This window comes from Arvicola amphibius, chromosome 7 (genome assembly GCF_903992535.2).
Source record: "Arvicola amphibius chromosome 7, mArvAmp1.2, whole genome shotgun sequence".
Taxonomy (NCBI): domain Eukaryota; kingdom Metazoa; phylum Chordata; class Mammalia; order Rodentia; family Cricetidae; genus Arvicola; species Arvicola amphibius.
Genome location: NC_052053.1, coordinates 36,927,139 through 36,942,686, shown reverse-complemented (window position 1 = coordinate 36,942,686; position 15,548 = coordinate 36,927,139). Strand labels below are relative to the sequence as shown.

Genomic DNA, 15,548 nt, shown 5'->3' with positions numbered 1-15,548 from the left:
AGGACCTGAGTTTGGTTCCCAGAACCCAACCATCTGAAACTCCAATTGGAGGGAATTGCATGCCATCTTCTGGTCTTTACAGGCATCATACGTATGTGTTACACAGACATATATGCAGACAGAATACCTACATACACAAAATATATTTCCAGGTCAGCTTATCCTTGGTTATATAAATTGAAAATGATTGTTTAGATTGTTACTTAAACAATCTTTTCCAGTTAGTTGTTCTGCAGAAACATTCTTTTCAGTTTTATTACACAAAGTATTATGTGTTTATTCACTTGTTGACATACTCTATGTTGTTTGGAATTGGAACTCTCACAGAGAGTAAAATCTTCCAGGAACATTCCCTGGCATCATGCTTTTTCACAAGGAGGCTTCTTAGTGTTATTTCTTTTCTATCTGACATTGGAGTCAGCTTTGCTTTTCATAAATAAAAGCAAGCTTGCTTGCATTTTTATGTGACTCATATTAGATTTGTATATCAAATCAAGGATATTGGTTTCCTTTCTATATCGATTACTAATCATGTCCTTTTGAAGTGGTTTAGAAATGTAGGCCTTGTCAGATAATGGTGGCACACGCCTTTAATCCCAGCCCTCAGGAGACAGAGGCAGGAGAATCTCTGTGAGTTCGAGACCAGCCTGGTCTACAAGAGCTAGTTCCAGGACAGGCTCCAAAGCTACAGAGAAACCCTGTCTCGAAAAACAAACAAAACAAAACAAAAAATGTAGGCGTTATATGCTTCTTGGTAATATATCTATGTAATAATGCAAATTTGTCCTTAAGAATTTACTTTTACATGTTAAACTATTATATTAAATTACCAATTTGTTCTTACCAAGTACAGAATTACATAACTTGAAAGTTGTAATAATTTGCCTCCTTTCCCTGATTTTTTTCATCCATAAACTCTTGCAATTTATGCTGGAAGCTTTGATGTTTCTCTGCCACATTCAAATTCTTTATGCTTGTGCATATTTACACTTAAGATTAGCTTGCTTTTATATCTGTCATTCTAATTTAGTTTATATCGATATTATATTGCTCTTATAAAATAATAATTTTTCAAATGCTTTAAGTCTGATTAAATAATTTTTGATGGATGGGAATAAATAATTTTGAGATTTATATACTCTAAAACTGTAATGAGATAGCTTTTCTTTTACAACTTTAGGTTTTTATGATGTCTTCTAGTTCTGTAAAATCTTTCAGTGTAGACTTTTTTCTCTCTGAGATTAAGTTAAATCAGTTACCTTCTTTTAGAAAAGTGCTCATTTTATTGATGTTTTAAAATATTTTAGGTAATCTCTGATTCACGCTAAGCTGATTTTCCTTGTTTATGACTAACCCCGCACATGACATTTTCTTTGGCTTTCTTACATCGCCTTCCACCTTCCTAAGGAGATAGAGCCTTCTGACCACTGCTGACTTCCTGAAGCTCCCTGGACCCACTGTCATTTGTCACTATGGCAGATGTGTCTGGGCTTCATTCAGTGTTGCTTCAGATCGTGTCTTCTGTTTTCAGAGCTTCTAAAGGAGTATTTCAACAAACTCTGCTTTTCTGTTCACTGCTTTGGAGCAAAATCTTCTGATTCTCAGGATTTTATTTTAAATTTTCTTTTAAAAGATTCTGTTATTTCCTTTCATTGAATAGTGGTATATTTGACATGAGTCTCCTTCCTTCTGCCCAGCCACCATCACCCTTTGCTCTGACTTCCTTTTCTTTCTGAACTTATAAGCTAAAGCTCTAATATGGAGGTATGTGTATGACACTTTTTCTAAGAAAACACCACGCACAGCCTCCCCCCACATACACACACACTTGCATTCACATCTATTCATTCCAGGTAGGGAACACATAATAGATCAGAATAAGATTTAAACCAAAGTCTACTTTGCAAAACAATGAGTTTTCATTTGGGTTACTAACAAGAGTAAGGGCAAAGCATTTCTTACAGAAGTATAGATGACTCAAAACAGGGCTATCACCAAAACAGCCACCCCAGTAACTATAGTGACTGATGAAAACTACAGTCGAGGAGATTTCTGCACAACTCACAGATATCTGCAGAAATTCCAAATCTCTTCTGGGCAGTGAGGCTGGTCACTTTCCTGGAGGGCAGTTATTTGCTGCTTCTCAAAACCACTCTACCTACCGCACTGGATCTGTCCTGTTCCTACACTTTTCCTTGATGTTTCCCATAACACTGAGTATTATTCGCTAAGCCGTTGGCATTTATTGATTCAGTTGCTGTATATTTTCCATTACCTTTATGGCAGCTCCTGTGGCTTATGATTTTCATCTGAGGAGAGTTTCGTGGAGATTCCTCATGTTGTTGCTACTGATATCTTCCTTGCATTTTGTAAAGCCCTCCTTTAGAAAGGCTTGAACACTTGTGATCCACATCAGTAAACAGACCGAAAAGTTTGCTTTTCTCTGAATGCTTAGCAAAAATAGGCATCCCGGAGTTTACATCATTCTGTCAAATCAGTACCTTAAATGTGGGATTTAATTCCCTATTATTTGAATTTTTCTTTTTTTGTGAGATTGAGATATATTATTTGTTTTTCTGAATAGGGGCACATGACATTTCCTCTTTGATCAGATTTGTGCCTTATTCAGGAAAACATAGCTCTCAAAATAGTTTCCTATTCCTCCTCTCTGAAAAACAAAAAATAAAAATACTCGTTATGAAATCACTCAAAGGTAGTAAGATCATTTCTCTCCCTATCTGATATTTCTCTATAATTGTTCTACCTTTTTAATACAGAATTTTAGGTGTTTACAAATCTAATATATATTACTTTACTTGTTCTTCTTTTGTGTACACTTAAGAAGAAACTCTCTTTAAAATACTGAAAATAAGGCTAGAGGTGGCTCAGGGTTTAAGAACACTTGCTGTTCTTCCAGAAGACCTGGGTTCAGCTCCCAGCAACTACATGGAGCAGCTTGCAACTGCATATAATTCTAGTTCCAGTTCCTCTTCTGACCTCCATGGATACCCATATGCATAGTGTACATATAGACAAGTAGGCACATATGCATAGACAAAAATAAAACATAAAAAATTAAAAATAATAAAAATATGCAAACATTTCCTCTATTTTGGGGTATTTTATCTCATGGTGAGCATGTAGCAGGTGACAGAAGGATGGATTTTATGTATTCTACCCAGTTCCTTTTGCCTTGAAGATGTTTCTTTTGCCAGTACTGTGCTTATTCATTTAATGCATTTTATAGCATTCTATATTTTTAAAAGCTTGTTGGATATTATTTACACAATAAAACAGTAAACTCCTTTTGGTACTCATGCATTTCAAAGTTTATTTTACTTTCATGCATGTGTTATGTAGAAATTGATAAATGATTCTCCAAGTTCCAAAAGGCAGTGTCATAGTCTTTATTCCAAAGGCATTGCAGTGACAATACAATGCTAGTCAGCCTGCGTAACAAATACCTGGGAGGAAGAACTCAACTGAGAAACAGTTAGTCTACATCTCAGTGGCAGGATTTTGTTCATGGTCAGGGGACTCCGTTGTCCTTGGGCCCGTGATGAGGGAGAGCCTCAAAGAAGTGTAGTAAGAAGGGTCACTTGTTGGTTCCTGGCCACCCAGCTAGTTTAGTCCTGAAATAATCATACAGAAACTATATTATTTAAAAACACTGCTTGACCAATTAGCTCTAGCTTGTTATTGGCTAACTCTTACGTGTGAATTTAACCCATCTCCATTAATCTGTGTATCACCATGAGGTCGTGGCCTACCAGCAAAGTTTCAGCACATCTATCTCTGGTGGTTGCTCCATGGCGTCTCCCTGAATCTGCCCTTCTTTCTCCCAGCATACCACCTATCTCTGCCTAGTTCTGTTCTTCCCTACCATAGGTTCAAAGTAGTTCTTTATTCATTAACCAGTAAAAGCAACACATAGAGAGAAGGACCTTCCACACCATAGAAGAAGATAATAGAGAGGAGTGCCTCACCTCCTGGCACCCAGTAAGCAAAGAGAAGAGTCACAGGAAAAGGTCAACGCTACACACAGGCCCACAGTGCCCCTCTCCTCCAATGAGGCTCCACCTTCTGCACTTCTACCGACTAGCCAAAGTTTGAGGGCACCAATGGAGTAGACACCTGATTAGGGCAGAGCTTCCATGATCAATTTCTATGTCTGATGAACCTCCAGGGTTCACCAAAGGGTGTGCTTGCTCGTCTCATTCTAATCACTATATCTAATCAAGCTGACAGGATGTCAAGCAAACATTCTTCACGGAAAACTCAGGAGCACTGTGCTTTTCTCACAGTTTGATTGTGTGGTTTTTTTGTTTGTTTTGTTTTTTAACTCTAAATTATTTTGCTCTATTTTCCAACTAACATTGATATACATGATTTTTTTTTTCCTTTATAATTTGTATTTTCTGTCTGGTTACTTCTGATACACTCAGTGTAAACTAAGTTCAAGCTGAAAGAATCCATTTCTTTAGGAAATTATTCATACGTTCTCAGCACTCTATCAAGTTTTGCTAGGCCATCTCTCTAGGACTGTACTGTAAAATATCATGGTATAGCCAGTGATTTTAATGTTTAAGCTTTAGTTTATCATTTTAAAATAAACCCCCACTAATGTTCTTCTAAAACCATTTGAAAAAGAAATTTTAGATCATTAAAAATATTAATTGTAACTATATTTTACTGTTCTAAAATAAACAACGTGAGAAAATTTATTTTTCCCTTATTTTTGATAGTGTCTTATCCTCTTGTGTAACATTTATATACTTAAGCATTAGCTAACTTTAACCACAAGTTATTTTAATATGCTGGCTACAAATTCTTAAACCAACATTGTAGACCAAATGACTATTGTTATCTTATATTTTAGGTTAGTGGGATGGTTTGGCCATGAACACAGTACAAGATTTAAGATGGATAACAGTAAGTATATTCAATTTTATATTTTATATGCAATTTTGTTTTGCCTTCATTCTGATTTTCAGCTCACTTTGGATTCCATGTAATAGACATGTCCCATGGGGAATGCACTTTGAAAATGTCATTGTGCTTTCCAAAATAAGAAATGACATTTCAGTATGTAAGGCTAAGTGTTTATAGATTTAGCGTGATTTTGTATTTTATCCCTTTGAAGAGAGATTAAAGGAAGTGAAATCTAGCCTGCGGCTCATGTGGCTTGGTCAGATTCCCGAGTAGGAATGGCCAAAACACACGCAGGGAAGACGGGGCAATTTGGTGATTGAGGCCAGAGCCAGAGAAACATGAATGTCAATCCCAATCTGCTGCTTAATAGTTTTGTGATAATGCCAGTCATTGTTTGTTCTGTTCCACATATCCAACGTGAATAATGTTGACTTCAGTGTTTGGTTTAAGAGTAAGTGAAATTCAAAATTACAAACCAAATGGCGTACTGGATTGCTTTAAACAAATGTTCACATATTCATTCTCTCTAGTTATTCCCTTGCTATGGCATTTGCTATGTACCAAAGTATAAGAATCGCTATAAGCAACTGCATCAATGGGGAGTAAGCTGCCATGCACTACGATCGCAACTGTCCTCTTCCTTTTTCCCGTGGCTGTACCCCAGCCTTCTAGAACACCGGAGGTATCATGAGCATTTGTCAGTCAGGCATAAATTTCAGTGTTCCGATCTTAGGAACTGTTTATATGTCTTTAAATTGGCAATAGCCAGGTCACAGAGTTTTGGTTGACAACCCCAGTAAAATCAAAAACCAGACTGCTAACCTGTTAGCTTCATGCCTGTTACCTCAATTAACTGAAGTGAAATTTCTTATCAGTCAAGAGGGAATTTGATTGGTCACGAACTGAGCTGGCTCTACTGCTATGGCATAGGAGATAGGAACTATTTTAAGTGTTCTTCTCAGCTCTGTATTGAGTTCTAAAGTAGCTATAAAGGCACATACGCACCACCAAGGCCATTGTCCAAAGAGCCTTCACTTTTAAAAAATAATTTGAAAACATGTGGTGGATTGGACTTTGCTTGCTGGTTTTATTTCAGCTAGCCCAAGGATTGATGAATTTCTAAAGACATTTAATACTTTCTTTTTAGTTTTAAGTGAATTTCTGATCATCCCAGTGTTATTAGATTTAATTTGCTTCAGTTCAATGTATTTAATCGAGTTAGGGGAAAGCCTGCTACCCCTTTCTTTTCTAGCTCACCTTAGATAAGTAGATCTGGTATCTCCTCTCCTTTTCCTAAGAAAACCATGTGACCAAATAAAAGTCCTAGAGCTAAAACCATTTCCCTGGGTCATCTCATTCCTCTCTCTGCCTTCAGGTGACTTAGGTTCACACGCCTCAGAACCTTGATGTTCTCTCACATGATATGACATTCAAAGTAGTTTTTAGAGCGTAGTGTAAGAAGGAAATACTGTCTTCTTACCAGGAAGACAGAGGGTAGGGTTTAGAACATTTTTATCTTCCTTGTGAGGGTTCTAATGTCAAGTCAGTTGACAGGGATGAGCCCAAGTCCTAGGCATTGACATGGAATGAAAACATGCCAAAATTTTCCCTCCTCTGAGTTTCTTTTATTCAGGAATGTCACTGGGGGAGGGGGATGGTTTAAAGTCTTACTTTTATTTTATTTTATTTTATTTTATTTTGGTTTTTCGAGACAGGGTTTCTCTGCAGCTTTTTTAGAGCCTGTCCCGGAACTAGCTCTTGTAGACCAGGCTGGTCTCGAACTCACAGAGATCTGCCTGCCTCTGCCTCCCGAGTGCTGGGATTAAAGGCATGCGCCACCACTGCCCGGCTAAGTCTTACTTTTAAAATATCGACTTCTTCATAGTTGTAAGTCCTAAAGGATGTTGTAAATAATGACACTATAATTATACTAATTTTTCAGAGCTGCAGTTAATCCCTGGGGCCAGTGGATTCCGAATTTCGAACCCTCCCATTTTGTTGGTCTGTCCCTTGCATGCTAGTTTAGAGGTAAGAAACCTGAGCTTCTGCCTTCCTACATCCTGTCCTGCTTGCCTCACCTGGTCCTCACGGTCCTCACGGGTCCTAAAGGGTTTCTACGAATCAGAAAGATCCTGAATAAGCACTTAGCGATGGACAAAAGGCAGCATTTCCCACTGGAACAGTGACTAGGACTGTGACCTTGAATTTGTTCATTGGACCCGAAGTGGGAAGAGGCGTCTGTGGCTGTTTTACTGAGATGTGTTTGGACTTGACTAAGTCAATCAAATGAGTATGCAATATTTAATTCTAAGTTAATTCATTCAAGTAGCCGATACGTACTGAGAAAGAATTGCCAGGCATTGTTGTGACTTCTAGGCATCCTGTTACCTCCAGTTGTGCAAACCAAGGAACAACCAACATGCGCTGTAAAAGTTATCCAACTTTGTAAGATAACTGTGAATGGGGAAACCATATATAGGATAAAGTGGCTTCACTAAACAGGATAGATTTTTTTTTTTTTTGATTTTTCGAGACAGGGTTTCTCTGTGGCTTTGGAGCCTGTCCTGGAACTAGCTCTTGTAGACCTGGCTGGCCTCGAACTCACAGAGATCCGTCTGTCTCTGCCTCCCGAGTGCTGGGATTCCTTGGGATTAAAGGCATGCACCACCACCACCAGGCCAGGATAGATATTTTATATTGTGGTGTCCATGACATTATATTTATGTACAATTTTGGTATAGTCACTCAGTATTTTCTTTTAAATTAATTTATCCACTTGTCTAAATTGATTTTACACAATATTAATATTTGTAAAATCAGTTAGGTTTGTAGATATGTATGTATACAAGAAAGATACAGATAAATAAACATAATCTAGAAATCCAAACTGTTATGTGTTTGATATCACTTAGTGATATTCTAAATTTATTCCAGTAAATCTAATACATATAATTATTACTTATAAAGTAATTAAAATTATATAACCTTGGGCTAGAGAAGTGGCTCAGGGGTTCAGAATACTGGCTGCTCAACCACAGGACTTGGGTTTGATTGTAGGCACCCACATGGCAGCTCACAACTGTCTGTAACTCCAGTCCCAAGGAATACAGTGCCTTCTTCTGGTCTCTGTGGGCACCATGCACATATTTGGTACATAGAGAGAAAACACCCATATTTATAAAATAAAAATACATTTCTAAAGTTATATATTTAATATTGATATAATTACATTATTGAATAAATTCAACTAAAATGTACTTAAAATTATACCTCTTTAAACAGTTGTTTTATGCCTCCTAGAATTGAAGATTTTTAAATACCTTCTAAAATCATCTAATTCATGATATTTTAGGAAATCCTGTTGTGCAGGATTTGACCTTGAAAGCAGTGATTAGAAAGAAATGGTCTCTCTTCTAAACCGAAAATATAGTAGTTTCTTATCATGGCCACTGGGCGGCAGTATCAAATTCCTGTTCTTGTGAACCATTATCACTTGCTTTCTCTTTTCATCCTAGTTTAGGAAGCAACTACTCAGTTTGACCACTAGATGGAGCATGTGCTGTTTTCACCTTTTTGAACTGTTTTGTTTTGATAGAAAATAGACCAAGTGACAAGATTAGTTTTCAATCTGCATAACACTTTTCAAAGTCTTTTGGAGGAAAAGTCTGTTCAGTACTTTGTCTAAGTATATCTAGTAGTTGTCTAGTACTATTTAACAAGTAACCATGAAGAGAAACAGTGTGTTTAGTGGTTTGGAAATAGGAGCTGTTACCCCACTTTGCAAGGTTGTAACTGAAGGGCTAAGACTGGAAGCAACCAAGACACACCCTAGGGAGCTAGGCTTACCTCATTGCTTCTGATTTCCCTTATCCATATATTCTGAAATTGTCCATATTATTATTATTATTATTATTATTAATTATTATTATTCTCAAGACAGGATGACCTTCAACTCAGTTGCCTCCACCTTTCAGGTAGAGTGATTCCAGCCTGGGGGTGGGGGCACACCCAGTCCCTCTCATTTAGCAAACTATCTACACAGAAGAGAGGCCGACTCTCCTTTACTACCACTGATATCCTACCATGCTGAATGAGAGACATGCACATCAACGTTCTATTCTCAGACTCTGAGCACCGACTGATCTTTCCCTTTAATACCTAAACTTAAGCCTACCCAACGAACCTTGACAGCCACCTGCGGCTGGGCACACAGTTCACATCGGCTTTGGGTTTGGGATTCGGGGTTATTGCACCCATTCACTACTAAGGCTGTGTTCTGGCCAAATGGTCTTTTCCCCATTTTGAGTTTTTAATTTTTAGACATTTTAACTGAAATATAATTATGTCACTTTCCGCCTTCCCTTTTCTCCCTCTAGCCTCTTCTTCCAACTCATTCTCTGCCCCTCTCCAGCTGAGCCTCTTCTTTGATCATTATTGCTGAATACACCACTCAATCTTTGTAGCAACTGAACTGGTTTCAAAGTTTTCCCTCCACATTTGAAACTGCAAAGATGAAAAATTGCAAAATAACACCGAATCCCCATTCCCATTCTCTGATATTGTAATCCCCATCTATTTCCGAGCCCCGTCAGTAAGCGTTGGCAAGTTAAGCTCCTTGGCTTTATCTTATATGTTTGGTTTGTTTCTTTCTGGGAGAGAGCAGGTCATGCTGTGGAGATGAGAAAGAAGAAATGTTGGGGGAGATGAAATCAAAAAAAAAAAAAAAAGAATATAAGAAAGGGGGTTCAAAGTGAGAAAATCTGTGCTGTGGGGGAAGAGAGGAGTTGGAGTAAGGCAAGTTGGGAGTGGAAAAGGACAAAGGTAAGCTGACATTAGTGGGCAGAGGACACCCCTTACTGAAACATGGCAAGTGAGTAAATGAAAGAAACAAATGATATAACCAGTTTGTCTTGTCCACTTCCCTTTCAAAACATTCTTTACACTTAAAAAACAACTGGAAGCCGGGCAGTGGTGGCGCACGCCTTTAATCCCAGCACTCGGGAGGCAGAGGCAGGCGGATCTCTGTGAGTTCGAGACCAGCCTGGTCTACAAGAGCTAGTTCCAGGACAGGCTCCAAAGCCACAGAGAAACCCTGTCTCGAAAAACCAAAAAAAAAAAAAAAAAAAAAAAAAAAAAAAAAAAAAAAAAAAAAAAAAAAAACAACTGGAGTATTCTGCACTTAAAAATCAACTAGACAGGGAAAGAGAGATGTCTCAGCGTGCAAACCACTAGCTGTACAAGCCAGGGAACCCATGGACACAAAGGTGGAGGGAGAGTACAGAATCCGAAATGTTGTCCTCTGACCTCCACGTGTGTACCATGGCCTGCTTGCCTCTAGTCACTGCATAAACACATTTTTTAAAAGTTCTTTTCAATGAAATAATTTTGAAAATATATTAATATGGCTTTGTTTACAACTACATTTTTTTTCAGTTGGTATTGTTGAAAGTATTTCCTATCATCCGTTTGAAACTGTCACTTCCTGTCCACTGCCGGGAGGTGGACATTTATGCAGCCGTTTGTCTACTCTAGTTTTGTAGTGAAGATGTGCGGAGCAGAGAATTTCAGAAATTTCCAGTCTTCTGACTGCTAAGTTACATTTTTTTTGAATTTTATATTTAATGTTTGTATTTTATATGGCAATAAATACACAATTTCGACTCCTGCTCAATATATACATTTATAATGGTACAAACTAAAAAAACTGTTCAAAACCACAAATTGAATATTCAGGCTGAGTGCATGGTGATGAAGCCCAAGAGAGCAGCAAGGACAAATAGAAGGTGTTCCTTCACAAGGCATAGGGACCCAAGTTTGAAAACATAAGAGACACCATACAGGCATGGCAACTCGCTCCTTACATCCCAGCACTCAGGAGGCAGAGGTAGAGGCAGAGGCAGGTGGATATCTGTGAGTTCAAGGCCTGCCAAAGATCCGTAGCAAGACACTATCTCAAAAGGAGAGAAAGAAAGAAAGAAAGAAAGAAAGAAAGAAAGAAAGAAAGAAAGAAAGAAAGAAAGAAAGGAGGGAGGGAGGGAGGGAGGGAGGTGAGGGAGGGAGGGAGTGGAGGGAGGGAGGGAGGGGGAGGGAGGGAGGGAGGGAAGGAGGAAGAGAAAGAAGAAAAGAAGGAAAAAAAGGTGAAAAACCTGAAGCAAGGAAAGAGAAAAGAAGCAAAAGTAAAGGAAGTAAAGGAGAGGCATGTAGAGAAAAAGAGAAATAAAATGAAAGAAAAAAGAATTTAAGAGATAAAATCAAAACAATGAAAAACTCCACATTCTACATGCTTTCTCGTCTTAAGAGTATATAAGCTTTGTAGCTTGAGGGTCTGACCTTCTCAGTTTGAGGGTCTAACATTTTACCTTGAAGGTCAAAACCCCACCCCAGCTTAAGGGTTTCACCAACAGTTTTAGAAAGGGAGTGGAGTTCTGAGGAGGAAGTACCTCATAAGGCCTTGGGTTTTTGTTTGTTTGTTTTGTGTGTTTTTTAAGACAAAATTTCTCTGTGTAACAGCCTAGTTGTCTTGGAACTCATCTTGTAGACCAGGATGGTCCCGAAAGGGCTTTGGAATTTTATAGTTGGTCCCCACTTCCTGTTTGCCTGGTTCCTGATGGTGGGCACAGTGTTACTAGAATCCTTCTTAAACTGTCAGCAGGTATAAGCCCTCCCTTCCTGCGTTGCTTCTTCTCAGGTATCTGGTCCCAGGTGACAGGAAACGTGACTAAAAAGACAGCATCCACCCTTGTTGTGGCTATAAAGTGGAAAATAATTTTATATTTATTTTTCTGTGGGAAAGTAAGCCATTTTGTAATATTTAAAAAAAATAAGGCTGGTTGACATTGAACACAATAACATTTTAGCAAATGCCACATCTTTTTAAGAACACTAGAAGGGATAGTTAATGGTCTCCAAGAGCTTTGTTCCCTGCAGATACAAATGAATTGTTAAAAGTGGGCACTTCTTCCTCCATATGCACAGGGTCTTCGTTCATGGAGCCCACACCCAAGGGAAAACATTCTTCTTGTACAGTCCCATTTCTCTTTGTTGTTATAACCAGGGGATGTGATGTTTACAAGTAGCTATACAGTAGTCCTGCTATATTAGGTACCATTCCGTAGGATCCTTAAGTACTACAGTTTGTGAGAGGATGTGTTCAATGCTATTATATTTATGGGGCATTGTTGTCAAGGGTTTGGGTACTTGCAGATGGAAAGGGGAAAATCGTATTTTACACATTACCCTATGTGCATATTTGGGGGCCAGTAGCTGAACCAGAAAACCTTATAGAATAGTTTATTAAACAAAATAATTCTAGAATGTTATGAGATTCAGAGAGGAACTTGAGCTAAGGCATCTCATCGTCCGTTTCAAAGTCTTATGAGTCATGCCTGGCCAGTCTGCTCCTACTCTGCAAGGAGTGTGTTGTCCTAAACCCTGACTGGCTTCCCAGAAGCTCCAGCTGGCCTGCATCTTCTTTTGTAAAAGGTAATAAAACTCCTGGTGGCTTGGCCCTAATGTTCTGAAGCTGGTGATGCTGGCACCTCGTCTTTACAAAGACACCTGCACCTTCCTTCACCTGCCTCTGCCTGCAGCTGCATCTTCCTGCAGCTCCATCTGCCTGCAGTAACAGGTGCAGTCACTCATCTCAAACAGTACTTCTCTCTTTAGCATCTTCACAGCTTTATGCACAGACCTAGAGCCTGCAGCTGGACCTTCACTAATTTCACTAACTCACGGTCCTAACTTTTAGCAAATACATGGTATTATACACAGTAGATCTAGAGAAATATTGGCTTACTGGGTCAAATCTTATTATAATTCCTTCTCCCACATGCTTTTTCATCTCTTGATAAATCCAGATGTTAGTAAATGACATCACCCATATTTGATCCTGATTTTCTGGCTCATATTATAGCAAAGGACATCAATGGAGTGCCATATACATCACGCTGTTAACATTTCCTCCGGTCCTTATGTGGAGGATACATTTTTTAGGCAAGACAGAAAGGCATGTCTGTTCTGGCTCATAATATTAGCACAACAATTATTGTAGACCCTTACCTCCAATTCTGACAGGCCCATCAGACAGCAAGTGGCAATGTTTTACACAAGTGCTAGAGTTTTACGAAGAAGAGAGAGGTGGAAGGTACTAGCAACTAAATTCCATAGCAATAATACATATTTATGCGGCATTGTTAGAGTCCTTGAGAAAATCAGCTTCATAATTTAACTTTACAAACATAAGCTGGGTGATGGTGATTCACACTATTAATCCCATCCACTCAGATGGATCTCTGAGTTCAAGGACAGCCTGGTCTACAGAGCAAGTTCCAGGGCAGTCAGGGCAACACAGAGAAACCACGTCTCATAAAACAAACAACAACAACAAAATACTACTGGCTTGGGAAAATAAAGTGATCACCAAGATGTTGTGGACAATACCAAAATCCACATTTATTCATGTATTTGCCTTGTGTGGGATGTTCTGTGGACCAAACTACAGACGACAGTTGAATGCTCTTAAGCAAAAGTTTCCTTCTCTTGCAAATATTGTTTAAAATGGCATTTACATATATTTTCTGTCATGGAAACTTTACCTTCACTATTGATCAGAAAAAAATTTAAAAAACATGGCATGTTTTAATAGAGAAAAGATTTCCTGAAAGGTGATGAGCTTTTAATAGATCGAAAATGGGAATTTCCTTTTTATGTACGATTTAAAGTGCTGTGTCTCTTTAAATCAGTAGGCACTGCTAATATGATTGTCATTCTCAGCTCTTCCAGCAAGCAACTATGGCAGCCCTGAGGAGAAAATCCATTCTGCTGACAGGCTATCTGGAATACATGCTCAAACAATACGGCAGCAAAGGGAACACCGAAAACAAGGGGCCACTTGTGAACATCATCACCCCTCCCAGAGCAGAGGAACGCGGCTGCCAGTTAACACTGACCTTTTCCATTTCCAAGAAAGGCGTTTTTAAGGAACTGGAAAAAAGAGGAGTCGTTGTATGTATATGATCAGTTTATGGCTTGCATTGAGCCACAGGTCCTCCTTGGGTTCCTGCTTAGGATGGGTCTTAGGTTCCTCAGTTGACCCCTTATCACATAGCATTCCTGTCAGCCAGTCACGATAAGTCAAACACCAACTTAGCACTCAGCACTCTGCAAACTGATAGCCATGAGGGCCCTCTGCTGTTTCTGATCAAACAGAGTAAACAACAAATCCTCTTTTGAGAAATAGTCTTGTTATTTACTCAGTTTTTAACAGTTAAGCAGGGATACATTTCATCAGACTCAGTGAAGAAAAGGTTTTCACCAGTTTTGACTTGTAAATGTAAGGATAGATAGATAGATTTGTAAATGTATAGATAGATAGATATAGATAGATGATAGATAGATAGATAGATAGATAGATAGATAGATAGATAGATAGATAGATAGATAGATAGACAGACATACACATATTCTTAAACTTGCTCATGGTGATGACAAGGCAACATGTAATTATGTGGTCCTACTTCCAAACCTATCAGCAGTTCTGGGGACATAGAGACAATTCTCCTCTCTATGATCAAGGGTTAGAGAATTAAACGAAGGGTGGTTTCTAAAGCTCCTAGCATCTCACTGAAGGCTTGGACATTTAAATTGGTCCCAGAGTTTTATCCACCCCAAGGCTTACCCTCTGTAAAGCTTGGTATAGAATCCATTTTCAAAAATAACTCTCAGTGACTTCAGAAATATAATTTAGACATTCACATTTAACCCACTTTTGTGTTAATATTAAGAAAGTTTAGACTTACAGAAAGATAGAGTTTTTTTTTTAAGTGCCCATGTATTGAGTTTTAGGGAAGTCATAATCTATGGAACTTTATCATGTAAGTAGAACTTCTGTGTGTGGATACTGCTAAAATGATGACTTTATTTATTTTTCTTTCCAGTGTGACAAACGAGAACCAGATGGCATCCGTGTGGCCCCTGTTCCTCTCTACAATTCTTTCCATGATGTTTATAAGTTTGTCAGACTGCTTACTGCCATACTTAGCTCTGCAAAAACTATCCGTGTTATCTAGAATAACTCAAGCAAATCTCACTTCGCTACTCCTGAAGTGTAGTCATTAATAAGTGTCAGGAAATTGATTGCATAGAACTGGTAATAATTATATAAACTTAGAGAAAACTTGACAAATGTATTAATGACTGCGTTGCTGGGGAATGTAGAGTCTCTAAGACTGGGGAACCAGACAATTCCATGGCTCCAACCTGTAGGCCACTGTCTTGATCAGCTGTGCATTCCATGGTCACTGAAAGGTTTTCTGTTTAATTTGTGATTAAACTGACAACTTTATAAGCTACATGGACTTCTTGTCTCAGCATAGGAAATATCTCTTTAATTCTGATGTAAAAAACGAGTTTTTCTTTTAAAACATGCAACTGAGTCATCTGAAATATGTATGATCTTGTGATGTTCCATCCAATTTCAGGAAAAGAAAACCCATTTTCTATGCCATTACAGTCGTGTGTGTGTGTGTGTGTGTGTGTGTGTGTGTGTGTGTGCATGTGTAAATGCACATACATGACAGATGAGGGTGAAGGTGCTTAGGCCTACATGCTCATGTGAA

At 38.5% G+C, this 15,548-nt stretch overlaps 1 protein-coding gene across 1 annotated transcript in view; it reads left to right on the top strand.

Moving 5' to 3' along the window:
* The window catches only part of Kynu (kynureninase), a 138,034-nt gene extending 122,753 nt beyond the window's left edge, over positions 1-15,281 (top strand). Inside the window, exons 11-14 of the mRNA XM_038338285.2 lie at positions 4,880-4,932; positions 6,875-6,960; positions 13,705-13,935; positions 14,868-15,281. Coding sequence (XP_038194213.1) covers positions 4,880-4,932; positions 6,875-6,960; positions 13,705-13,935; positions 14,868-14,999 — 502 coding nt within the window. The 3' untranslated portion in view covers positions 15,000-15,281. The remainder of the gene's footprint in view (positions 1-4,879; positions 4,933-6,874; positions 6,961-13,704; positions 13,936-14,867) is intronic.
* Positions 15,282-15,548: the final 267 nt, after the last annotated feature.